At 51.5% G+C, this 27,844-nt stretch overlaps 1 protein-coding gene across 1 annotated transcript in view; it reads right to left on the bottom strand.

The window, feature by feature from the left end:
- Window positions 1–10,550, bottom strand: part of LOC149367812 (putative 4-coumarate--CoA ligase 3) — a 32,545-nt gene extending 21,995 nt beyond the window's left edge. The window contains exon 1 of the mRNA XM_089575334.1: window positions 10,405–10,550. Within this exon, the coding sequence (XP_089431460.1) occupies window positions 10,405–10,477 (73 nt within the window). The 5' untranslated portion in view covers window positions 10,478–10,550. The remainder of the gene's footprint in view (window positions 1–10,404) is intronic.
- Between the last annotated feature and the right edge of the window lie 17,294 nt (window positions 10,551–27,844).

Here is a 27,844-nt window from a genome sequence, read left to right as displayed (position 1 = left end):
TTCTCTATATTTAGCGAGATGGTTGTGTCACTGTCATGAAATTTTCAATGGAAGCAATGAACGAAGTCGTACGTAAGAATATATATATATTTTTTTCATATTTTATGATGATCTTGCAGCATGCGCGGCTAAAAACTGAAACGTGGAAACTTGATATGGGAGTCGCCTTGATCATTTATACAGGCAACAGGTCATGCGTGCGTAACATACATGCTGCCTTTGTGATAGCAGGACGATTACTGCGAGTAATCTTCCAGCTTTTTCGCCATCAGGTTACTCTCATTACGTGACGTTAAGCGACGCGTATATGTGACCTTAGCCTTTTCTCCGCATGTGGTAGTGGGTACAGTATGTTGCGAGACGCACAGGTCACAGCAGCCACGAGTACACTGACCTTCAGTAGCGCTATTCGTCATGCTCGCGCCGGATGGAATGAAGACGCTCGCGTGGCTCGCAGCATGCCACTACCGCAAGCACTGCCTCATTCACAGGCACAGCTAGCATTCTCGCTGGTGCATATGCTTTCTCTTGAGCATGGTCTTCTTTCGCTCACACTGTCATGTGCGAACTGAAGGGAAGATTGATTGCGAGCGGCGCCTCTCATCCCCGCCAATTTTCGTGCGGCCGGTAGCTAGGTAGGGAAGCGAGTTGCAAACTCGAGTCGCGTTTGTGAATTAACACTTCATTTAATTCCCTCGATGATCGTCGCCAATCGATCAAAGCAAGTCGCATCGTCTTCGTGGCTCGCCAAAGTGCAAGCGATTTAACACGAAATTGGTGAATGTCCGCCTATCACTATCCCACGATGGCGCTACAGAAATTCGAGATTTCTGTAGAAAACCACAATTACCATCGACTGCAACCTCTAACACGACACTTGCCTCGACAGATATTTGTCCCAAGACAGAACCCACGACAGATATTTGTCCCAAGACAGAACCCACGACAGATATCTGTCGCAAGACAGACCCACGACAGGTATCTGTCGCAAGACAGATACCTCGACAGGCTGTAGTGTCGCGCGACTGAACCCGCGACAGGCAACTCTGTCGATGCACGCAGGCCCTGTCGCGCGGCACGACTCTCCCTGAAGCACGACAGCACCTACGACAGAAACCTGTCGCGCGACAAATCCTGCGACAGGCACCTTCTGCACACTACAAAATACAGGAATGATGACTGTCGTGCGACAGAACCCACTACAAACACTTTTGTCGCGAGAAAGAACCCACGACACGAGCCCCTGTCGCACGACACAATGCACTACAAGAGAGCTTGTCGCGCGACACAAAATTTTGTCGCCCGACAGATACGCGACAAAAAATTCTGTCGTGCGTTTTGATCGGGCGTCGTAGACTCCGTTGATTTATTGTGAAGGAAAGGCGCATAATTGAATTCCTGCGGCAGTGGTAGTGGGGGTGAAAAACATTTATTAACGATTGAATGGTTACAGAGAAGTGATTGGGGCTAGGGCCCTATTAGCCCCTTCTCTACACAATACCAGCTGGAGCCCCTATTAGGCTCCATTGGTAAGCAACGCCACCCGCGTCCGTTGAAGTAAGATATTTTGGTCTTGAGGTCTTCACAGCTGAGCATGGCGCCTCCCAGTCCTCTCTGGTAGGGTTGGGGGGAGAGATGAGTTTGATTGGCACCCCCGAACCAAGTGGGAGGTGTCAGCCACCTCCGAGCCGAACTGGCACGCACTATCAAAGGATGGGTTGAAATGCTTAAGCACCGCCGGGCACAGTACAGTGTTGGTCAAAATTTTGTTGACGACGCGTTCGTCAGCGCGATCCAGCCCCTCACAAGGAGCCAGGTCGCGCCGGTGCTCCTCCTTTTAGTAATAGGTGATGCGTTTGAATGTAAGGACCAGATTGTCTGATTGGGAGTAGGCTGCCAAAGATAGGCAGATAGTCCGCGGAGAGAATTCGCGGGCGGCCTGATCGGTATGTTTCCTTCCCTGGAGTTCCTGGTGCCCGGCGGCACAAATCGGGTTACGTGGAGGTGAAGCTACGTGTCGGCAACTAGACTGCAGTATGCGTCCGACAAGCAAGGGAGCGCACTTCAGCTCATAGGTCCGACAGGCGCCTCGTGATTGGGAGATGATGCGTTTCAACTTGAGATTAGTGACAGCCAGCGCAATGACAATCTCCTGGGCGTCTGCTGCGCTGCAGACTTTGAGAGTAAGATGGTTCACTGTGTTTGTGTTATGTACGACTACGGCCATGTACCACCCACCAGCGGTGCGGGCCAGCAACGACCATGTAATATACGTGTTGTTGGTGACCATAGTATCGCGGCAACGCTCTCGCGCGCACGTGGTGACGACCGCTATGGTCTTCTATGAACATGTTGCAGGGAAGAGATGGGGCTCGGAGGGCGCATGTCTAGAGTTCTGGCACTCTCAACCTTTCCTCAATGTAGTAGTCGTATTTGACGCGCAGCCGGTCCAAGAGGCGGCGGCCAGACGCGGTCTGTGCAAGACGCGTGTATCGCATCACCCAAGGGAGACAATCCCGGCGCGACAAGAAGTCACGCCACCGAGCGGCAGCAAGTCAAGCAGAAGACGCCATGTGTAAGAAGACACCATCTGGTGCCACTCCATGGCAAGAGAGCAGCAGTAACGCCACTACCCCGAAGAAGCGGAGTTCCCAGCTCTTAGCGCTCCACCTGGCGCCCCGCCCGCAGCCAACCGAAGGCAGGCAGCTGGTAGAGGGTCCCCTACTCTCCTCCTCTCCTTCCTGTGTCAGTTGACACCTCACTTGCGCTTTCAGGTACGTGGCAATGGTGTCCACTCTCCACTTGCAAACAGCTGCTTTCTCACAATCTTTCCTCATTTGTAATGCTAAACAGCAACCATATTTTTTCCCGCACACGGCGTTCCCATCGGCTACGTGCGCGTGCTGGTTCTTTGCCAGAGCAGCCAAATGCTCTTCGAATGTTTTGAAAGTACCGCCTTATGAATGCCTTGATATTGTCACGACCAGAAGAGCCGCGAAGGTAGGCGTCGGCAAGAACCCAAGACTGGGAGCCTTCTTTTAATTATAGAGCCAGCTTCCACGACACCAAAACAGAACAAGCGCGCCGCGAGAGGCCACCGCCGCTTCGTCGTCGTCTTCGATTCAGCGCGGAGGCCGCGCGGCGCGTTAGGCGCGTGGCATTATTCCCCCCCGCGAAAGCAAACATCTTCTCGATGTGGAATGGGGTATGTACAGTGAGAGGAGGAGGAGAGAAAAACAAAAGAATAGGGGTGAGGTGAACTATACAACGTGCGCTAAATGAAATGCGGCGAGAGTCAAGGTCACACGTGGGGTAAGGGGAAAAAGGTAAGAAACAGCGTGAACGCTGCGCTCAGTCACGCGAAAAGTACGGCTTTAAGCGCACTACATGCACAATTTCAGGCCGTTGACGCTGAGGGCCGACGATCACAGTTCCGTGGGGTACAACTTCGTAGTTGACGCTGTTCAGGCGGCGCAGGACTCTGTACGGGCCAAAGTACCTATTTATAAACTTTTCGCACAATCCCTTGCGGCGCACGGGTGTCCACACCCATACGTGGTCGCCGGGCTCGTAGTGCACGTCCCTGTGCCGAAGGTTATAGTGTCGGGCATCGGCGGATTGCTGGTCCTTGATGTGCAAGCGGGCCAGCTGACGGGCCTGCTCTGCTTGTTCCACGAAGTGGCCTGCTTCAGGGGGGAGCTCTGCGCCGTCATACGGCATCATGGCGTCTAGCATCATGCGGACCTCTCTGCCATACACGAGACGGAACGGGGTGAACTGGGTGGTTTCCTGCGTCGCGGTATTATATGCGAAGGTGACGTACGGCAAGACCTCATCCCAGGTTTTGTGTTCAACGTCGACGTACATCGAGATCATGTCCGCCAATGTTTTGTTGAGCCGTTCCGTTAGACCATTGGTTTGGGGATGATACGCTGTGGTTGGTCGATGCGCAGTATGGCTAAGCGTTAAGACGTCGCGTAGAAGTCGGGCTGTAAACGCCTTGCCTCGGTCAGTAATGACGGCCGATGGGGCGCCGTGTCTAAGCACGATGTCGTGCATAAAGAAGTGGGCAACTTCGGCGGCTCCAGGTGTGTCCTCCGCACAAGCAAAGCATTCGGCCACTTCCTGAACATGGTCGACGTAAGCGATGGCTGTGCCACGGAACAGATGTCGATGCTCATTGCAGAAGTTGGTGACAAGGACCTCTGTACAACCGTCATGAAGGGATCCAAGGCCCCGTGCCACCGCAACCCCCTTAGTGAGTACGAGGGAGACATTAGGCTCGACAACCCGGAGTCCCCTATGTGGCTCGTCGCAGGTAACTCTAGCGAGAATGCTGGCACGTGGTGGCACCGTAACGTTATCGTCGGCGACTCGCAGGGCGGACCGAGAACCCTGGTGCGCAGGTTCTTCTGTGGCCATTGCGGTAGAAAACGTCACCAGGCGGTTCGGCAGGTCTATGATATCACCGTGCTCGCGAAGAAAGTCGATGCCAAGGATGACATCGCGAGAACATTCGCGGAGAACGAGAAAAGTGGCAACGAATGTGCAGCCTCGAACCGTAACCCGGGCCGCACACATGCCGAGTGGTGCGACAAGATGTCCGCCTGCCGTGCGTATGTCGGGGCCGTCCCAGGGTGTCGTCACTTTTTTCAGGGCCGTCGCAAGCCGTCCGTTAAGGATAGAGTAATCTGCGCCCGTATCGACCAACGCACTGACCTCCTTTGTGTCGACGAGAACAGGGATATCCAAGGAGACCCTGCCTTCAGCACGGCCCGTCGATGGCTGTTGTGGAGGACTCAGTCGGTGCGGCGGCGGAACCTGGTCCGCGACTGGGGTTGCGCTGTCGGAGCGATTCAAGCGGTGCGTTGGGGGAAACTCTTCAGCGATGCGGCGTTCGGCGTCGGGGCGATTGGGTCGGTGCGGCGGCGGAAGCGGGTCGGCGATTGGGGCTGCGGAATCGCGGCGATACGAAAGGCGCGTCGGGGAAAACTGTGCAGCGATGCGGCGTGCGACGTCGGGGCGATTCAGTTGCTGCGGCGGTGGAAGCTTTGCGTCGGAACGGCGTTCGGCGGCCTCGCCTCCAAAGGCCGCCGGAGCTAGTTTTCCCGATGAGGGCTCGAGGAACCACGTTGTCCTGGGGCGAAACGGGACCCAGAGGGCGGAGACCGGCGTGGAGAGGGCGATCGCGACTCGCGACGCGGAGGAGACGGTGAACTACGCTGGCGGGTGACATACTCAGCGATGTCTTGAGGGCGCTCTCCAGGGCGTGGACGGGGGCTGTCGATGGAAAAACCGCGTAGTCCCATTTCGCGATAGGGGCACCGCCGGTAGAGATGGCCGGCCTCACCGCAGTGGTAGCAGAGCGGGCGTTGATCCGGAGTCCGCCAGAGGTCAGTCTTCCGCGGTGCCTGGCGCCGATCCGCCCAGTAAGGTGTCGGCTGGGCAGAGTGCACCGCGACCAATGGTGCGGTGTAAGGCGAAGGCCCAGGAGGGGGGCCGCGCGGCGCACGACGTCCGCGTACGTGACTGGCTGGACAGGAGTCGGGTACGACGCAGGATCGTATGGGGTCAGTTGCGGCGCCGGCAAAGCTGCAGCGTCTTGTGCCCTGAGTGCCTGCCGTACTTCCTCGCGGATGACGCTGGTGACGGAATCGACGCGAGGGGCAAAGGTGGCTTGAAGGTGCTGCAGCTCCTCGCGGACCACGGAACGGATGAGTTCGCGAAGGGAGTCCGGATTCGGCCCGGGTTCATGGTCGAACCGGTCCAACGTTGATAGAGTCGAAGGTTGACGCAGTTGCCGGTCGTACTGATGGGATCTCTGCTGCAGCAATTTCTCCATGTGCACGGCGTCGGCCAGAAACTCCGCGACGGTGTTGGGCGGGTTCCGCACGAGGCCGGAAAAGAGCTGTTCTTTTACGCCGCGCATCAGGTGCCGCAGCTTTTTTTCTTCAGGCATGGCCGGATCGGCGCGATGGCAAAGACGCGTCACATCCTCGACGTACATGGCAACACCCTCATTGGGAAGCTGAATTCGAGAGGACAGTGTACGCTCTGCGCTCTCCCGGCGGTCGCTGTTGGTGTACGTACTCAGGAGCTGACGTCGAAAGTCCGGCCACGTAGAAAAAGTAGTGTCATGGTTTTCGAACCACGTTCGTGCGGAGTCTTCAAGGCTGAAGTACACGTTACGCAGCTTTGTAGCGTCGTCCCAGCAGTTAAAGGTCGCGACCCGTTCGTAGTGAGCCAACCAGTCTTCGGCATCTTCAAACAGGTCACCGTGGAGGGACTTAGGTGTGCGTGGAGTCTGAAGGGTGAGATAGGTGGGGCTGGCTGCAGGGACGGTCGTAGGCAGGGCGGGCAGTGGCGTCGCCAAGCGTGGAATGGTAGTTGAAGGCGCGCTGACAACAGGGAGGGCCTCGGGGGACAGGCCTCGGATCCTCCGGCTGGCACGATGGACGGGGGTGGTCACAAGAGGCGGGAGCGTCGAGTCGTCCTCAGGAGTAGGGAGCATCGGTCGCACCTCCACCAGTGTCACGACCAGAAGAGCCGCGAAGGTAGGCGTCGGCAAGAACCCAAGACTGGGAGCCTTCTTTTAATTATAGAGCCAGCTTCCACGACACCAAAACAGAACAAGCGCGCCGCGAGAGGCCACCGCCGCTTCGTCGTCGTCTTCGATTCAGCGCGGAGGCCGCGCGGCGCGTTAGGCGCGTGGCAATATGTTTTGGGACGGAGAGCTTACAACGCGCGAATGCGAAGAAATGGTGCTGCACTCGAAAGTGCGCAAGTGAGAACTCCTCTGGTGACGTTATACTGCTGTGGTAAAGTGTTACAGTCAACGCGGGACTCGTATCAGTGTCCCGTGGTGTCTATAATACGCAGAAATATGTTAAAAGTGCCTTTGTGGGAATTGCCGAAACTGAGTTTACGTTCATCGCTTGGTAGTTTCTGCTAAAGTGCATGTTTTATAGCGAGTGTTGCATATTGCTTTGTATCTGCAGTAGGAGTCAGTTCGTACTGCTTTGACTATGCTAGGTGAAATATTGCATGAGAATTATACTAAAGTCCACTTATAAAGAACCTGAAATGCCTCACTGATTTTGCGTTTATATGAGTGGGCTTCCCATATTGCAGCCAAGAGAACCGTTGTTCCGAATTAGTGTTCAGTTGTTAAAAAAATTTCATTATATACGCGTGTTTCGCCAGCGCTTGCGTATCACGGTGCTTTAGAAGACGCACTCCAGCGCATTCATTTGCTTCTCGCAGAAACCCTTGCTGCTGGCGAGCTGCTTTGACAACTTTACTAATCGCAAATGAAGCGTTCACAGTACCTCGTAGTATGCCGCCGCGCTGGCGTTCGAACATTGAAGAAGTTCGAAGCATGCAGCAACAAAGTTGCACATTAACAGGTAATACTGAGCGAATAAGCAGGACAGGAGACAGAAACGAAAACTACGCCATGGACACAGAGTTCTGACTTTTTCTTCGCGAGAGAAAGCACACGTTATATAAGCGTGCAAACGAAACGAGTAACCACCTTAATCATTCGCACAAGAGCTGATAAAGAAATAGCGCAAAGTGAACATATTTTTCCGCTCTGAGCTAAGCAACAACAAATACCAACTAGAAAACATTGTCACATTATTGTGTGAGGTCAAATCAAACAACTAGGAAATTTGCGAAAGTAAAAAAGAAAGAAGGATCGAAAAATCTCAAAAAAGGACTCTAATCTGGTTAATCGCTAGTTTTGATCCTTGCTTTGGTTTACCCAAGAAAGAAAAACTTAATCACTGTGTGTAAAGGAAAAGTTTCACGGGGCTAAAAAACACGAGCACACAGATAACAAGGACAGGAAGGGCGCTGCCTCCAACTGCTTTTACTTCATCGAAACAGGAAAAAATGAGTTTCTGCGCTTGCGTCAAAATTTGTGGTGTTAACACCCTCAAACACCTTAACACAACCGGCAAGCGTCTCACCAACACTTTAACACACCCCTATGTGGTCAAAGTTAGAAGACAACTTTCGCCACAAAAAGGGATACCGAGGCGCCACTGACGCAAGCCGAACACATCGTTCTGATGTTGAAAGCTTCAAGTAATTTACGCGCGAGTATAGAGCACTGTAGCGCGAGTGTGTCCTTGCTCCTGCCAAAAATTCTTATGTGTGGCAGTTTTGGCTAAGAGTTTGATTTTAAATCACAAGATCGGCAGTCGGCGGGTTGATGTAAGTTCAGATTGTTGCTATAGAATGCTTGTACACTCCTTCCCGATCATTCACACATCGGCCGATTTGGCCGGCGTAAACCTTCCCACAAGTTAAGGGTATTTCGTAAATGACCCCGGCGGCACACTCTGCGTACGGATTAGCATGCTTCCTAGAGCAGCCGTTGGTGTTTTTTCTTTCATCGCCCGTCACTCGACTGCACAGGTTAGTCAATTTCTGGGGGACGGAGGAAACCATTCAGACGCTGTGTTCGCTAGTGACAGTCTCAAAATTATGTGCCACCTTGTGAACGTAAAGTGCGACTACAGGTCTCGTCGCGATGTACCCATTAGGTTGCCTCTCCTAATAGCGGGCCCCTCCCTCCATACTTTGTATCAGAGAGTCCGTCACACCCGCCGCCATGTATTCAGTATAGCCCACTGATCGGAGCCTCATCAGCTGGTTAGTAAAGCTCTCCTTCTTCATGTGGCAGCAGGATCTCTGCAAACCACACCCTCGCGCTTGTTCGCGAATGCTCTTTTGATTATTCTGGAACGGGCCGAATCGCAAGACAATAAATGCATATAAACTCTGGACCGATAGCACCAGCAGACACCTATGTTTGTGAACATAAGGTTTTAAGTCTAAAACTTCAGGCATTCATGCATTGAAACTTCCTCACGGTAAAAAGCTAAAAAAGGGACCGTCAATAAACGCAAGAAAAATGTTGCATTCAACGGGAACGACATAGGATTGAACGCATATATCCTGGCGTTTTAAATACGACCGATTGTTAGAAGCGATAAAAGTTGCATGCAGGTAAAACTACAATAGGGCGGTGTAATTATCGACGTTCATAGAAGCGGTATTCTGAAGAGTATGATGGCATTTACTTCAAGGCACTCCTTAAGAGAAGTAAAAAGCTTTTAATGACGGATAGTGCAGAGAAAGGTCAACCACATCTACCGAAAAGGCATACCCTACATCTTCGCTTTATCATTCGAAAACTCGCAGCCCTCAGGAGAGTTTCTCGTGGCAAAAAGGATCCTCTACTGAAAGCAGGAAACGGCTGACAACTAGCTGCCATGTGCCTGTCTCACTAGCAATAGTCTGGAATTGCACATCCGGCTTGTGAATCTTAGCGACAAAGAAGACCTTCAGAGTGCTGCACTTGGAATCTTTGGTGGAATTCGCCAAACTTGATTCAAAGACGCGCACCAATCAACGGTGCTGCTTTTAACGCTGTTAGCTCTAGTCTTGACACACATAAATTTCCTTTCCACAGCTTGGAAAGTGCCTTAGGCATAATCCCAAAACTTCCTTCTTTCTCAGCGTACAACAATCATAAGTCATTGTCTGAGAAATAGGAAACAACCTTTCCAATAGGCGCTTTTCGTGGTCGAATGAAACCCTTGGGGGCCTTTTGTGCAAGCTGTCAACGCCATGCAGGAGGCATCTGTCCTGTTTGTTCACACACAAATGTGTCTGCTGGTGCTACCGGCAGAGAGTTTATAAGGATTTACTTCCTTACGAATCGACCCATTCCAAAATAATTAAGAGAGCAATCGCGAAGCAAGTGCTAGAAAGCGTTTTGCGAGATACTGCTGCCTCATGATCAAGGAGTGCTTTATTAAGCAGTTCATGAAGCTCCGATTGTTGGGCTATCCTGAACACATGGCGGTGGCTGTGACGGAATATCTCATACAAACTATGAAGAGACGGACCTGCAAGCAGGAAAGCCAACCTGATGGGTACGTCGCGACCAGAACTGTAGTCGAACCTTACGCTCACAAGGTGGCGCACAATTTGAAGAACGACACAAGCCAACACGGCTTTCGAATAGTTTTCTGCCTCCTACACCGTGCCTACAGCACCACCTATAGACTATAGCTAGTTGTTCTGAACAAAAAATTTCTTCTTTAGCTAGCCTGTTTTAACGGTTTTGCTCGCACATTTATTGAGATTTTAACACTTACTCCTTTTCTGCAATTTCGCTGTTTTCATAAGAAAGTTTGTTTCTGTATTCCTCGGTTGTGTGGACATGTTTAAACGAGTATCGACAACAGTCTCTCCTTTGGTGCAGTCAGATTAGAAACCAGTGGTGTCATGGCACTATCTCCCATGCCATCTTCTTTTCTAGCCAGCAGCGCAGCAGACATTAAACAAAGAAAGCGAATCACCATGTGGACGGCAACAATTGCGTACCTGACTTGCACCAGCCTTCCTTGTCGAAGAGGTCGGCGGTCTCTTTAGGACTTTTGTAATAGCCTTTCACCATGGAAGCGCTTCTGAAGTAAATCTCCCCTGTTTGATGCGGCCCGAGTTTCTGGCCAGTCACCACATCTACCACCTATAAAACAAACAAAGCGTTCGGCAAAGTTCAGAAGTGCCCCCAAATAAGGTATTACCAACGCCAAAAATACTCTTTAAAACAGCCTAAGGCCTCCCGTCGCAGTTAGGAAGGAAGTTGTTGCCCTCATTTGACTCAGATATTCGCTCACAGTGCAAGGAACACCGGATCATACTTTGCTTTTGTAGCTGTTTGCATAGGTGTAAGATAACATTGTTATCGTTGCTGCACCGTTTTCCACTCAACGATTTAGATGAACGCTACAGGTTCATGTGGAGTGGGGAGATTATGAAGCTTGACACGTTACTTAGAGGCTGCGACTGGCGCCAGACGAGGGTAAACAAAAGGTGAACAAAAATACCTGGGAAAAGCATTTGCCCTGCGTTAGTTGCAACCTGGATAAGGGCAATGATAATTAGCTGGTAGTCACTGCCACACGGCAGCAGCACTAAGTGCATTGAGTCTTCAGTACGCCAGGCGTAGAACACACAATTATACTTGGAAGAGTTTTCGTGCGCTACGAGCACTGAGACTGCGAGTGGAATGACTGCGAGTAAGGAGGGGAAAACTAGAAAGAAGCATGATGTAATAACGACACCGCGCGCAGTTCGCATCCTTTTGCAGCAGCTTACAGCAGCTATTTCAGCGTCTTACAATTTGGATGCAAGTGCTCCCATTATTGGGCTTTTTTTTGTGATACTTAACTGCATTGGTTTACGCCGCTGGTCTAATGTACAAATGAGGAATTGTTGCCTGTGCTTCGCTGTTCGAGAAGAAGCCCGCCATGCTTAACGATGAAACTAAAGTCCCAGACGGCGATTTCCGCGCAGCGGCTGCTCCCCGGTAGGAAGCATTTCATAGCGCCTACGACGTGGACAACGACACTTCCCAAAACACTCGGCCTAACACGCCTATCCACAGGTCCATGAGCCCCGCACCATAGATCACCGCGTGGAACTGAAATACGAAGGAAGCCAGCAGTCACCGAAACTAAGGAGGAGAAGGGAATCTTTATATTTTATTTTTATTATCTTGTTTTGATCAATGAAAAATAATGCTGCAAATATTTTATCGCTTAAAGGAGCATTGCTTCGTGGGTCGCCGGTAAGCCATGTCACATTTTCATAATTTGCGGCCGCGAAAAATTCGTCAAAGATGAGGCTGCGGGTCCGATTTTATTTCGAGGCATAAAAAGCACCTCACAAAAAACCACTTCCCCAGCTTAATCGTGCGACCCGTCATTTGTGGGAGGAAGGCATGATAAACGACCTGACCTGAAGGTGACCCACGACGCGGTGAACGAGTTAGGAAGCAAAAGAAAAAATATCCACGTGCCGCCGGTGGGACTTGAAAGCAGGAACTCCGAATTTCGTGTTCGGTGCTCTACAACCTGGGAGAAGAGCGCAGACCATTACTCTATGCGTAGTAGTACAACAGATGTGGCGCTGATACAGGCTTTCGCAGCGCCGGCGGAAGCATGCTGTAACCGGAATGTGGTTGCAACGTAAATCATCTCGAAGGCGGTTCCTTGGTGTAGGTTGGCCGGAGGAGGTGGACTATATAGGCGGCAGGCAAAACCATGGCCCATTATTTCTAGCCAGGTCTGTCCCGATGAGTAAGGCATAGGCAATGGCCCGCTCGAGAAGAGGCCTAGCGACTTCGACGTCAGGATCCAGCTGGGCTCGCGGCCGAAGCAGAAAAGACTATATATGCGCGACACGAAAGGTGGCCAGATTATGACGCACACATCACCTTGAGCGGATAGACGGCAGAACTTAACCAGTCACGAAATATTACAGACGCATAGTGGACAAACTACAAAACCAACAGGCGGCTAAACAGGTGTGGCGCAAAAGCGCGGCACGATACCTCCGGCCAGTTCTAGAACGAGGTGTGAGGCAGACGCAGCTGGCAAATCAGTAGCTAAATAGCCAACGAAAACAGATGCGTTCAAAATAACGTTGCCTCTGCAGCAAATTTCTGGGTTATTTTTTGATTCCTGGTTTTCACGGCGAGTTGACAGCGACAGACATGTATACGGAGCGCCGTATTGAGCACACTGTTTTCTCCGCCACCCACAGAAAGAGTGTGTTAAGGTGCAATGGTTCATTCATTATGCTTCTAGGTATAGTTTGTACTTCTCCACCTCACCGCATCCTCTAGGATGCGTCGCTCCTGCACCATGCGTTAAAAAGCTATGTTCTACAGCATTCTAAACAAAAGAACCCAGGAAAATAAAAGAAAAACAATAGGAAACACAAGAATTTGTGGTTTTCTGCTATTTGTGTTGAAAACAAAGTCCGACATACAACGCATCAGTGGCGGCAGGAAATTGCACTGAGTGGCTTAGAAATAAATCGTCAACATGATTGCCATTCGCTTTTTTCTGCGCAATCCATTCTTTTTCATCACCACCCTCATAGAGCAAGGAGGCGTGGAAAATCATATTGTCCACAACACATGACAACTATCACTTTGCGGTTTTTGAGGCGCTTCCAAAAGAAGGTTATACCATCTTCTTAATCGATATGCGGCCAAATTCTTCCTGCCATTTTGGTCTTGAGAACCTAGATGACCGGTAGAGGTACACACATCACAGCTTACTGCCAATTTGAGCATAAAAGATGCAAACGTAATAGACCTAAATATACAGTAACCTCTGGATAACCTCATTCTACAAAGCAGCGGGCACGCCCATTTATCACTGTGTTTGTAATGCAAGAACCGACCAGATTTGTCTCGATTAATCGCATCCAGGCGCAGCCGCTTTTACGTTGTTCCGGAATGTTATAGTAACTTTGGTCACTTTATCTCCAAAGTTCGCTATCAGCTTTAAATTCAGCACGGCCGAGAGCGGCGGTGATTATGCTCGACGACCACCGAGCACGCCAGTTGCTACGCCGCCGCTGCGTCATTCAGTTCATTGGGGGCGGAAGTAAGCTGAAATAAAGAGCTTCGTTTGAAGCCATTCTCGCTGTTTCCCTGCTCCCCGGAGTGCAGTCACCACTACGGGACATCTGGTGGAAGTGCTGACTTGCTACCCGGCTATGCCTTTCATGATGGAACCTAGTGCTCAGCGAACGCCCATCGTGTTTTGCCAGCCCCGTGAGCCACCGACTTTGCATGGCGAACCACGCGAAGATGTAGAAGGTTGTCTGGACGTGTACGACCGTGTGGCAGCGCTGAACGCCTCGGACGACGGCGCCAAGCTTCGAAACGTTTATTTTTCATTGGACGGCACTGCCAGAACGTGGTTTTAAAACCACAAATCTTCCCTCACGACCTGGGCAACCTTCAAGAAGCAGCTCGTGGGCACGTTCGCTGACCGTGTCTGCGTATGTGCAAGAAATGAAACGCCTTGTCAGGCGCGCCAGCCCTGGCATGAATGATGAAAAGAAGCTCTCCTTCCCGAGGCCGGACCCGGAATCCTCCAAAAACTGTTGCGAAGTTCGCAGTCGAAACTTCTACCATCGGAGAGAACCTTGACGCCCGGAACCGTCAGTATACGAGGTCTGTTAGAAAAGTTTCCGACCTTTTGCCGAAGAAAACAAACTGGCATAACTGGAGCGTTGGAAACGTAATCACCTTCAAAGTAGACTCCTTGGGACTCCACATACTTCTCCCAGTTGTGCTGCCATTGCTGGAAGTATTCCGAAAAGGCCCCTTTCGGAATGGAGCTTAGCTCCGCTGTCGTTTCAGCCATAATGTCCTTTCTTCTCTGAAATCCCGCTCCTTTCAATGGCCTCTTGATTTTGGGAAAGAGCCAGAAGTCACAGGAGGCCATATCAGGAGAGGAGGAGTCTGTTGAACTACAGCAGTCTGGTTTTTCGCGAGAAAAGTGTGAATTTAGTGCGAGGAATGTGCAGGAGCATTGTCATGATGGATGCGCCAATTTCCTGTTGACCTCAACTTCGGCCTCTTGCGCCGCACAGCACCACGCAGGCGACGGAGGACATCCCTGTAGTATTCTTTTGATCAATGTTTACTTTGTGGGATGCGTACGCGTGGTGTGCCACACAGAGGGAGTCAAAGAAAGCAGTCAGCATCACTCTGACATTGCTGCGCACTTGGCGGGCCTTCTTTGGTCTTGGTGACGTGGAATGCTGCCATTGTGGCGACTGGGATTTGGTTTCCGGGTCGTACCTGTTCACCCAAGACTCGTCACCAGCGATTATGGTGTTGATGAAGTCGGGGTCACTGTTTGTGGAATCCAGCATATCCTGTGAAACTTCAATACGAAGCTGCTTTTGCTCCACCATGCGCAGCTTCGGCGCGAATTTCGCCGCATCTTTCTCCATGGCCAAATTTTCGGTGATAATGGAATGTGCAGAAAAATTGGTGATGTCCACCTCTAAGGAGGGAGCGCCACACTGCGGTTACAGAAGACGCACGGGAGGCGGACGAAGAAGAAAAGGAAAGGAATACGTGGCAGAGAGAACGTGCGGGGGCAGAAGAGGAAGACGGCGGCTTGGGCCTCAGCCGCAGACGTCCGGGTGACCAGACCCGGACAGCCGTCGTCGGGAGCCTCGGCCGTCACATCCAGGCGCCTCTCTTCCCGCCCAGCCGACAGCTTCTCGACACGGGCCGCCTCTGACATCTCCGTGGCGTACCTGGGCTACCGGACCTGAGGGCCATGCCCGGAGCACAGAGACGCTATTTTCTACGGCAGCGTTGAGGCCGCCGTGGAGAACGCCGCCATCCGGGTGTCAACGAAGGGAACCCGACATACGTGCCTAAAGTCTGCTCCGACGCCCAGCCACGCCTCCTCGCTCGACGCTCCAGGCTCATCACTGGGGCACAAAGAAATTTAAGTGTGACTTTCCTTTTTGACTGTCTTCTCGCGAGTGTTTTGTTTTCCTTTTTCCTCTTTGTTCTCTCTCTTGTTTGTTTTTTTTCCCGTTTCATTTCAATACTTCAATTCGATTTTCCTTTCATGCAAATGCCGCCTCGTTTATTTCTTTCCTATAACTCATGAATGCTAATGCGTAAATTTGACCTGCAGTCTTCACCTCCTCACAAATTTGGCGTCCGCTACGACAGGACGAGGTCGGCTGTTATCGCTTTGGTACTTGTTTTTCGTTAAGCACAATGAGCGCGTCCGAGCTTGTGGCGGCAGGAGAGCGCATGGGGCTCCAAGGTGCAGAGTTGCGCGCGTGGGTAGAAGAGGAGCTTAAGAAAACGCGGGATGAGAGAGCCGCTGAGCGTGAAGCTTCCAAAGAACATTTGGAGAAAGAGGCACAAAACTTAGTTACGAGTGAGGCTTATGGAGAGCGGGGAGCGACTTGCCGCTGTTGAACCAAATGTTCCCAGGGCCGAATCGTCTGTGCCCATCAACCCTCACGGGCTCATTCCCGTTTTCGACGAAGATCGTGATGATCTTGATGCATACCTCAAGCGATTTGTGCACGTGACTACTGGTCAGGGTTGGCCAAAAGACGAGTGGGCCACGGCGTTGAGCCTATGCTTGGGAGGAGAAGCTCTTCGTGTTTTCGGAAGGTTATCGCCGGAAGACTCTCTAGATTACACCAAAGCTAAGCTAGCGCTTTTGCAGCGATTCCGATTCACGGCGGAGGGATACCGCGAAAAGTTTCGCCATAGTAAGCCCCACGACGGCGAGGCCGGTAAGCAGTACGCTACGAGGCTGTTTAGTTTTTTCGATCGTTGGGTCGAAATGAGAGGACGAGGCAAAACGTTCGAAGAGGTTCGCGACATGATTGTCGCCGAAGAATTTTTGAACAACTGCCACGCCAAGCTTGCGATATTAATTCGCGAGCGCAACTGCAAGACAGTCGACGAGATTGCGGTTGCCGCGGATCATTTTTTGGAGGCCCAGCAGCAATCTAACTGGGCAACTTTCAAGGATAAGTTGGAGCCAAATATCCCTAAGGCGAAGGACAGTACTGCGGGATCCAAATTTCAAGTGCGGTGCTTTCTGTGCGATAAGGCGGAACACAAAGCGTCCGACTGCCATACGCAGCCGAAACAACCGTACTGTACGTTCTGTCGCAAGGAAGGCCATGAGGTACAGTCCTACAGGCGCAAGTACCCAGGAGATCGCGAGGCGTCAGCCTGTGGTATGCATCCTGCCAGTCCTCCGGTTGAAGTGCGGCCTGATCCTACCAGTGTGGATGCAGGTTACCGGCCGACGGTTTTCAGTGCCAGCATGCCTGTGCAGCAAGGCGAGCTGTTCGGGCAGCCGGTTTCTGTTTTGCGGGATACTGGTACCAACAGTATCGTGGTGCGTAGGAACCTGGTTCCCGAAGCGGCTTTGACCGGTGCTAGAGCTACTCTGCTCCTGGCGGATGGCAGAAGTTTGGAGGTCCCAGAGGCGGAGGTGCTGATTTCGTCGCCATATTTTTCGGGCAAGTCCATCGCTCGCTGCTTGGAATCTCCACTGTACGACGTGATCATTGGGAATGTACCAGGCGCCCAGGACCCCTTTTCCATTAACCGGACGGTACCACCAAGAGTTCTGACTATCCAGAAAGGGAGAGAAGAGGCTGAAGGTTCTGCAGTGCTGGGGACAGCGAAGGTTTCTATGGCGTGCAGGGACGTGTCCATCAAAGCATTGGAGGTATCGAGACCCACGTTCCGAAGGAAGCAAGAAGAGGACACAACATTGGATATGTGCCGGAACAAAGTCGGCGAGACTTATCCTGGCAAGAACAACACCGCCTATTCATTTCACTTCGAAGACGGAGTTCTGTTTCGTTCGTTCCAGTGCAGTCCAGGAGAAACGATCCAGCAGGCCGTGGTTCCGAAAAGCCTGCGCCATCAGGTCCTTACCCTTGCACATGAAAGCGCTTTCTCCGGCCATCAGGGCATCCGCAAGACCACTGAGAGGGTGCGCAGAAAGTTTTATTGGCCAGGAATTCAGGCGGATATCAAAAAATTCGTAAAGTCGTGCGTTGTATGCCAGCATACTCTACCCAAAGGGAAGGTAGCGAGGGCCCCACTGGGTTGTCTACCGCTCATTGATGGACCGGGCTGAATGTCTCGAATTACTGAAGTGTACTCATGGTGTAAGTATTGTACATAGTGGTCAATGTATATATGCTCATTTAGTGTGCTCCTTTGTTTCCCCTGTTGTGTTCCATTGTGCTGTATGGTTGACTGTCGTGTGTTCAGTGTTTTCTGGTGCGAACTGCGTTCGTGCGAACAAGTCGTTCGGTTCAGAGTGCGTGTGTGTGGTGATGGGTAAAGTCCCTAGATCAGCTTTGCTAAGTAGCGACAAGTCCCTCCTCTCCTAACGCCCTTTCCCCTCCGGCTCTCGTCTTCCGCCATGTTCTTCCTAACGCGCTCCGGCGGCGCGGTTGTATGCACTGGAACGGCGGACCTTGCAGAGTCGCGGCTTTGCTGTAAGGGGCAGTAAAAAAATGTCGTAAATGAGCTTGGTATGAGAAGTGGGAAAACGTTTCAGTAATGCGCTCCAAATGTGATCTGCGTTTTGTTTTACCGCAGACGGTGAGGGCGGGCAAACTGCAGTCGCATGGCGGCGGCCTAGTTATTAATAGGGATTTTAGTTCGTGAGAGAACACACGTGGCTTTGCTATGAGGGGCAGTGGCAATTAACTGAGTGTTCTACCAAAAAGAGGGGAAACGTGCCAGTTATGCGCTCCGAATGTGATTTGCGATGTTTTGTCGAGGAGACCGGGAAGCTATGTCTGCGGGAGCCGGTATGCAGGAAATAATTACGGTGCTGCCTCACGGATTACTTGAATGGCGGGAATAGAATGAAAGGAATATTATGGGCACTGGACGCTGAGGCTGGCCGTTGGTTTCTCACAACAACAAAATTTCTTTGCGCCCGCGCCACATAAACCTTTGGCCCGTAAAGCACTTTTGCAGCTAGCACTCCAAGAATTCACACATGCTATGCGCGAGCGCGAACACATGTAAATTCACCAAATTGGAGCGCGAGTTATGTACTTACCGTCGACCAGCCGACTTCTCAGCGCCTTATCACGGTGCGGAGAGCGAATCAAGCGAGAATAAGCGCAATTGTTTCAGATGCACTGATTCTCGCTCGTTTTGCCGCTCTGCGCCGTCATCAGGCGCTGACAAGCCGACTGGTTGTCAGTCGCGCGATACTGTTAAGGAATAGGCAGGGCGTACTGCAGAACACTTCGCAAGAGGCTACGCTTTCAGGGCGCATTACTGAGCGAAAAGGTTTTGGCTACTTGATCTCAATGGACCAGCTGCAGTGCGTTACAGAGTGGGGCCGTAGGCTGAAATACGCGCGCATACTTGCACTGACATGCATGTTTACGAAATGACAAAGGCGGACAGCAGCGCGGAATCAAACAATCGGCAAACACAGTGAGAGCCGAGAGCTTTACCAATTCTGACTCGCCAGCCAAAGTTTGCTACTAGAGCATCGAATCTCAATGATGGAAAGCAGGAATTGAACTTTCCTCGCATAGCTTGCTAGACTTTGTCGGCTTGAATTTTTTTCTCCCAATCCTGTGAAGCCATGCTTTCTGTCGCACAATATCGTCCTTCGCAAGCGGCACTGAAAACAACGCCAGCCCTTTTCCTGACTGGGTTGAGCACCCGAAGGCGCAATAGCCCGGCATTTCGGCTGCTGCTGCCGGCACAAAAAAGCGCCCGAAAACCTAAAGTGGCTTCCAGCAAACAGCGACAAATGTAAAAACGTCACCTCTGCTGAATGTTTGTCGCCAGCACAACTATATGAGCAAGAAACGTAGCGTGCAAGCGCCGTCGAACTATGCAGCCGGACGACTTAGGAAGAACATGGCGGAACGGAACCAGTTCCCAACCGGATATGGGCGTTGTCCAATAGTGTGCGTCGGCGGCGCCGCAAACGTTTTCGGTACTTAGCTTTTTTTAGAAAAGCTCATAAAGGGACTTTAGTGATGGGGTGCGTGCAAAACAGTGTCCAGCGCCTCCTCGTTGCGTCTTCGGCTTCAGCCTTGTGTGCCGCTGCCCCAGGTAATTTTTTCCCATGGAAAAAACTCTGAAAGGGGGCTTTTGTAAGGAGGCAGCGCCACACTGCGGTTACAGAAGACGAACGGGAGGCGGACGAAGAAGAAAAGGAAAGGAATACGTGGCAGAGAGAACGTGCGGGGGCAGAAGAGGAAGACGGCGGTCGGCGACGGAGGTGGACCTGTTCTGCTGGCGCCCCGAGTTAGAAGGCTTGGGCCTCAGCCGCAGACGTCCGGGTGACCAGACCCGGACAGCCGTCGTCGGGAGCCTCGGCCGTCACATCCAGGCGCCTCTCTTCCCGCCCAGCCGACAGCTTCTCGACACGGGCCGCCTCTGACATCTCCGTGGCGTACCTGGGCTACCGGACCTGAGGGCCATGCCCGGAGCACAGAGACGCTATTTTCTACGGCAGCGTTGAGGCCGCCGTGGAGAACGCCGCCATCCGGGTGTCAACGAAGGGAACCCGACATACGTGCCTAAAGTCTGCCCCGACGCCCAGCCACGCCTCCTCGCTCGACGCTCCAGGCTCATCACTGGGACACAAAGAAATTTAAGTGTGACTTTCCTTTTTGACTGTCTTCTCGCGAGTGTTTTGTTTTCCTTTTTCCTCTTTGTTCTCTCTCTTGTCTGTCTTTTTTTCCCGTTTTATTTCAATACTTCAATTAGATTTTCCTTTCATGCAAATGCCGCCTCGTTTATTTCTTTCCTATAACTCATGAATGCTAATGCGTAAATTTGACCTGCAGTCTTCACCTCCTCACACCACCTCTTACACAATTTCCCGGATAGTCACACGACGGTCCCTCATCACCACAGCGTTCACTTCGGCAATGACCTGGTCATTTCGGCATGTTGATGGCCTACCGGAGCGCGGCTTTCTCTGCACCGTTGTGCCGCCGTCTTTAAACCAATTGTACCACTGCTTAATATGTGTGTTGCTCATAGCATTCTCGCCGAAAGCCGTCTGAATATTCCGAATGGTTTCCACTTGGCTGTCGCCTAGTTTCTGGCAAAATTTGATGCAGTAGCGCTGCTCCTGTCGCTCTGCCATTTTCCTTGCAATAAAAAACCGACGAGAGCACTGCGCACTGCCTCACTCAAACGCTGCGTGCCAGTGACTGACGCTATCGGCAGGTGAGAAAAAATTCGTGCATGCGCACGAATGTTCAATGTAGGCTGGTGCAAGCGTGCTTGTTTCAAATCCATCAGGTGTTCGTAAAAAAAAAATAAAGTCGGATACTTTTCTAACAGACCTCGTAAACGCCACTTCAAGAGCTTACTGCAAGCCTCCCAGATGTTACCCCTGATACCTTTGTGGGGATACCGTGAGAGGTCTAATACGCGAAATTGTTCACGATGACCTGGGCCGACTGCTATTACCTCCAACACAGCAAACGCAGCACACTCAGGTGGCGTCACTCACGAACATGATCCGTGAAGGAGTACAGCTTGCACTTTGATCCTCGTCACCGCCGACGCCAACGACAGCTGAATCCCTGATCTACGCGGTCGCACTAGGCAGTCCTGCGCCCCGACGACATCACCCCAAGTCCTCTTAAACAGGAACCAGCTCTACAAGAACGATGGTCCCTAGTTATCGCACGCCCACCTTACGAGCAACGCAACGGAACTAGGAAATGCGACCAGTGCAGTACTCCTGACAACCGCCCACTGGGTTTCCATTGTGGCCATACCGGGCACATACTTCGCCACTTCCCGTCCAGACGCATCGGCCAGCGAGGTTTCGTCATCGAAGCCCAACGACCACTCCCCGTCCAGTGACCACGGGAAATAGACAACTGCCTGCGCACAGGGGTGTACAGGAACGCGGCAGCGTATCGCGTCTGTCAGACGTGTGGCGCTTCGGCTCCGTCATTTTTTGACAGGAGCCACGACTCAAGTCGTTGGACCTCATCAATTTTGCTCACTTTGGATTCGGCAAGCTGATCAGCATCCGTGGACACCAATTTCATTCAGGAGGAGGAGGTAAACTTTATTAAAGAAGAGGTCTTAGGCGCGGATTGGGGTCATGTTCCCCTCCCCGCGGTGGGCTCCTCTTCTAGGCCGGACGCCAGGTGGCCGACCGACGATGTCGTTCGGCGACCTCTTCGGCTCGCTCTGTGGCTCGAAGTTGAACCTCCGGGTCCGAGCTGAGCAGCGCGGCCTCCCACTGAGATTGGGTAGAGAGCTGCAGACTGTGCGATGGCTTGTCTTGAGTACATGAATATAGGATGTGCGGTGTGTCTGCCTTTTGGTGCCCACAGAGAGAACAGACGGGGCTGTACTGCTCCGGGAACCATATGGAGTACATGTATGGATTAAAGAAGGTGTCTGTTTGGAGCTGCCGCCAACTGACTTGTTGTGTTTTACTGAGGGATGTATGTGGTTCTGGGAAGATCTGTCTTTCTTTCTTGAAGTGGGTAGTAATTTCTTTGTAGGTTGTCATTCGCTCCTTGGCCGACCTGAGCTCGGGGTAGCGCACCTCCCGGTTAACCACGAATCCTCGGGCAAATTGGTGCGCCGCCTCGTTTCCAGGATGGTCCGAATGGGCGGGGACCCAGATCAATGTTATCTGGCGGGTATTGGAGATTTTTTGTAAGATTTTGATGGCTGCTGAGTGGGCCCTTCCTTTTGCAAAATTTCGAATTGCTGTTTTGGAGTCACTTATGATGTATTTGGTAGTGGTGGAGGTAATGGCTAAAGCTATGGCAGCTTCTTCGGCCTCCTCCGGAAATTTTGTTTTATCTATAGTCGCCGATGCAAGGGGAGAACCTCGATGATCGACAACTGCCAGAGAAAAGGCGTCTCTGTCCGCATGTTCTGCCACGTCCACGTGCGCCGTGTCTTTCTGAACTGAAAATCTTTCGTGAAGTTTTTGTGCCCTAGCCTTTCTTCTGTCCGTATCGTAGTGTGGATGCATGTTTTTGGGCAGAAGAGGGACTGTTAAGTGTTCGTGCACGTGTCTTGGAATTGGCAAGGTGTGTGTACGGATTCCTTCATATTGTATTCCTGCTTTCTTTAGGATGAAACGTCCCGTTTCAGTGCCTGATAGTCTTTCATATTGTGCAATGAGGTGTGCTTCTATCATTTCCGCTAAGGTGTTATGAATTCCTAACTGTAATAGTTTTTCATTTGGAGTATGACGTGGGAGGTTGAGCGCAATTTTGTAGGACTGTCTAATTAGAGAATCCAGGTCGTCTCTTTCTCTTACTGTGAGGGTGACGTATGGTGTAGTGTAGTTGACTCTGCTAAGAACGAAGGCTTGTATTAGTCTCCTGGTCTCGGCTTCTTTAACTCCTCCTCGCCGATTCGCGATGCGTCTGATGAGGAAGGAGATTTGGTTGACAGTGTTTCTCAGTTTCTTAATTAACGTGTCGTTTTTTTGGTTAGACTGTATCAGCATTCCTAATATTCTTAGTGTTTCCACTTCTGGGATGGCTGCCCCTTCCGCGTAGATTTTGATCTCAGGTGCTTTATTTTTCCTTTGACGCTTTGGGTGTAGGATGAGGACTTCAGATTTTTGGGGGGAACACGCGAGTCCCGCGGCTTGTGCCTCCTCTACTACTACATCTGCCGCTTGTTGTAGTGTATCTTGTATTGTGGCAATACTCCCCTTGGTGGTCCAAAGAGTGATATCGTCCGCGTACAAAGAGTGTTCTAGGTCTGGGATTTTTGCGAGTGCGGGTGCCATTTTGATGAGGGTTATATTGAATAAGAAGGGGGAGAGGACCGATCCTTGCGGCGTTCCTCTGTCTCCTAAGCTGAAGGCGTCGGATTTAATTGCGCCAATTTGAATTTTAGCCGTTCTATCGGAGAGAAAGTCCTTGATGTAGTTAAACGCTCTTTCGCCCACATTCAACGGTGAAAGAGATTCTAGGATTGCTTTGTGTTTGACGTTATCAAAAGCTTTTGTTAAATCTAGAGCTAGGATTGCCCTGGTGCTCCTTTCTTGCTCCTGAGAGAGGACTTCGTTTGCTAGTCTGAGCATCGTGTCCTGTGTTGATAAATGTGGTCTAAAGCCAATCATAGTGTGTGGATATAAATTGTCTTTGTGCATGTGAGTCTGCCGTCTGTCTAGTATGACGTGCTCTATCAGCTTTCCTATGCAAGATGTAAGCGAAATAGGTCTGAGGTTTTCGAGCGCGAGCTTTTTGCCCGGTTTTGGGATGAATTTAACGATGGCATGTTTCCAAGCCGCTGGGAGTTTTCCCTCCCTCCAACACTCGTTCGCAAAATCCGTGAGGGCTGTGATGGAAGCGTCGTCTAGGTTTCTGAGTGTCTTATTGTTAATGCCATCTTCTCCCGGGGCGGATGTCGTGCGTATCATATGGAGGGCTGCTCTTATTTCCGCTATTGTTATGTCAGCGTCCAGGAGGGGGTTAGGTTGTCCTTTATAATCTGGTAGTGACTGCGTCTCTCGGGTTGTGCAGAAGTATTTCTGCTGTAGCGTGTTCTTGATCCGTGCCTGGGTCCATGTTTAAAATTTTGGTGATTTCCCTTTGAGTCGTAGCTTTATTTGATTCCGGATCAAGGAGATGCCGCAGAAGATTCCACGTCTCTCTCGTGCCTAGATTGCCATTTACATTTTCGCAGATATGGTCCCATTGCTGCCTTGCGATTTCTGCGGAGTGGTGTTGAATTTCTTTTGTGAGTGTGATTATCTTGTTTCTAAGCTTTTTGTTGTATTTTTGTTTAAGCCATCTTTTTTCTAGGCTTTGCCTTGCCTCCCACATGTGTGTAAGTCTGCTGTCAATCGCATTTACGTCTAGGTCATGTGCTAGTTCTTTAGTGGCCTTTCCCACATCTGATAGGAGGGTTTGTGTCCACTGTTCTAGGTCTGTGATCGGTTCCTGATTTTGGTCGCGGATCGTCCTAAGTTTGTCCCAGTCGGTGATCTTGTTTTTTCTGGGTTGGGGTTTGAGTTTGGCGATGGTGATTTTAGATGCTATGATATAATGGTCACTTCCCAGATTTTGTCTGGTGTTGCTCCAGCTTAAGTCTGGGAGATTTTTGCCTATCGTGAGGTCCGGGCACGTGTCCCGGCTCACGCTGTTACCTATCCTGGTAGGTTGCATGGGATCCGTGTATTGGGTTAGCCCTCTTTGCTGGATAAAATCAATTAGGGCCGTGCCTTTCTTAGATATAGTTGCGTGTCCCCATTGCACGTGTTGAGCGTTGAAGTCGCCCACAATTAGGGTTGGGTTTTGGCCTGCAATTTGTAGGGCTTTCAGTATAGCGGCTTTTGCTGGTCCAGCCTGCGCCCTGGGGTGGCTGTATGCGTTCAGTATGAACAAAGAAGAGGAGTTTCTTTTGCTGGGTAAAATTTCGATTAATATACAGTCGAGCTCTACGTTTTCAATTTCGTGGTTAACCACGGTAAGGTTTCTATGTACCATCGTAGTGGTTAAAGGTTGTTCTGTGATGTGACATGGCAGAACTGCCCGGTACCCTGGCAGTTTTAGTCGAGATATTCTGGGTTCTTGGATCGCTATTACGTCAGGTTTTTCGGATTGCGATTGAATATGTAACTGCAGATCTGCTTTTTTGTTGCGCATAGATCTGCAGTTCCACTGCCAAATTGTTATGCTTTTAGGATTGGCCATTTTGCTGGGATAGATCGATTGGCGCCCCTTGAGCTGATGGGGGAAGCCGACGTAAAATTTCCTGTAAAATGGTGTCGATTACCCCGAACTTGTGATTTACATCCTGTATGTGTTGTTCGAGTCTTTGTGATAAATTGTCAACTGTTTGTGTTACGTTATCGAGTTTCTGACTGTGCTCTTCCACTTTTTGTTCGAGTTTTGGGACTCTATCCTCCAATGAGGGATTTCTAACATCAGCTACTGCTCGTTTTTTGCGAGGTGTTTCTTCCTTGCTTACTACGCTTACTGGGGTTTCGACTGTTGCGGACACAGTAGTTTCCATTTCTGTAACTTCCTGCATGGCAAGTGGTTTTGGAGGAGGGTCCTTAGATTTGGTGGGTGCTTTTAGTTGACTGTTTTCCTGTTCTAAGTGTTTGATGCGGTCCGTAAGTATTTGAATGTGGTGGAGTGTCTGATCGAGTTTAGACTGTAATAACTGCACCTCCGTCCCCTTTCCGTGAGAGGCCACTCCCGCCCAGCTCACCTGTTTCGGTCCGGGGCTCTGCGTCCGGCTGCCGGTGCCGCTGTCACCTCCACTGCGGCTGCTGCTGCGTCCGCTGCGGCTGCTGCTGCGTCCACTGCGGCTGTTGCTGCGTCCGCTGTCCAAGGGCGGGAAGGAGCTCGAGCGGTCCTTTCTTTGGGTGGATGTTGAGTCGTCGCTGGTCCGGGATTTTGATCTTGATTGGTGCTCCGACGTTTTAGTGTGGGGTCGTAGAAATCTTTTTTTGCAGCTGTTATCGCCTGTGCGGTGCCCTTCTCCACAGACAATGCAGACTGGGTCGCAGATTTCTTCTTTGAGGTGCTGGTTTCCGCAGTACGGGCACCGTTGTTGCGGTGGCTCTGGACATACGTCTCTTCTGTGTCCGACTCTTCTGCAGTTCGTGCACGCCTCTACTTTTGGGATGAAGGGGTAGACCGGATACAGGACGCCGAAGTATATGATGCTATCTGGCAATTCGTCCGCGTTGAAGTGGAGCAGGAGGGACTTTGATGTTCTTCCCATGGTTCGTGCTTGGACGATTTCAGGGTTTCTTTTGCGAAGTTCTTTCATCATTTCTTGCTGCGTTTCGCCATCGTAAGCCCTGTAGATGATGCCCTGCAAGGCCTTGTCCGGAGGAGCGATGTACGACGTCATGATGATGTCTTTGCCTTCCAGCTTGATTTGTTTGACTGCGACGTAACGTAGTGCGTTTGCCTGCACCGGCGTCGATATGGTGAACACATTCTTCGTACAGTTCGTTCTGGATTGGTCTTTGTCAGCCTCGGTCGCGGTAATGCCGCTAGCTGATGCAATAGCTTGCCTGATAGATTTCTCGGTGTAGCGCGTGATGTCCACGCCACCCGTTGGTCTGTAGATTATCTTATAGTCTTCCTCCGGTAGTCGTGGAAGCGGTTTCTTAGGATGGAGTGGAGGGAGAGGTTGCGCCTTCGACTTTTCGGTCTGATTATTTGGCTTCTGACCTGTTAATGATACAACTTTGGGGTCCTGATTCCGGTAAGACACAATCGTTTTCCAATCGGGCGTCTCGAATTCGTCTGGGGAGGCGTTCGTCCCAGTTACGGCGTACTCCATGACTGCCGCCGTGGCGTTCGCGCCGTGGCGTTCGCGCCGCGCCAGGCCTGGCGTTCGGGTAAGCTAGGGCGCCGGAGCGACGCTGGCTTTAGACAGTTGGAGCTCGGTCGCCCGAGCTCCGATTTGCTTAAAGGAGGTCTTGAAAGGACTCACGCTTCTTGTCCGTGTGTCGGAGTCGAAGTATCCTGGCTTTTTTCCTTGCAGAAGGTGTTCGAAAGCGGAGCCCATACGAAGCACATGCGCCTCAGTTGGCCCTCTAGCGGGAAAAAAAACCAATTTCATTCAGGTGGGCCCAGTTTTTCAAATTTTAAAGCGGGTTTTCCTTCCCGCCTCCGGCGCCGACGCTAAGCCTAACGGCTGCGCCGGCGTTCGGCTGCGAGGGAGCTCCTGCTTTCAGCAAGATGACGGAGACGCCCGTTCAACACGGTTATGACCCGGACACCATGTCTTGGTCGACCGTTCCCGTCACTGTGGAACCCAAATCGGCATCCGCGGACCCGATCCGCAATGAATCCTCCGTCTACTTGAGCGTCGCTCCAGACGAGAGGCCAAAATAGCGGCGGACGCCTCGGCAACCGCCGGAAATGCTACCCACCAAGCTCCCGCCTCGCAAGCGGCGAAGGACTCCGGCCGTAAGGGCCGCAACCCAGTGACCAAGTGGAGGCCCAAGCCTTTACCAAAGTTTCAAAAGAACGACTTTGTCATCGTGATCAAGCCCCGGAAATCGTTGGCCATCCGGGACGCCTTTCAACACGGCGAGCTCGGTGCCGCGTTCGGCGCTTTCCTCGAGGCGCCTCAGGCAGCCGAGTTGAGCCTCCTTTTAAGCAAGGAACAAAATTTGATCCTCGCCAGCACCCGGAACGCTCACGTCGCAGATCGTCTGCTGGGCGACTTTTCTATCAAATCGACCATAGGAGATGTGCCTCTCGCCGGCCATCTCAAAGAACACGAAGCGGACGTCTGCTATGGGGTCATTACGGTGGCCAACCAAGAGACGTCTGAGTCTTTCCAACCTTGCGTGCAGTGGAGGAGCGGTACTTTACTCGATATCCGCAAATTCGGCTCCTCAAACAACGCTTGGCTCACTTTTGCCGGCACGGTGAGGCCTCGATACGTACACTACAACTCCGAGAT

The sequence above is a fragment of the Amblyomma mixtum genome, chromosome 1 (genome assembly GCF_055824585.1).
Source record: "Amblyomma mixtum isolate Tamu chromosome 1, ASM5582458v1, whole genome shotgun sequence".
NCBI lineage: Eukaryota > Metazoa > Arthropoda > Arachnida > Ixodida > Ixodidae > Amblyomma > Amblyomma mixtum.
Note: the sequence above shows the minus strand (reverse complement) of the source record. Positions and strands in the feature narration are given on the sequence as shown.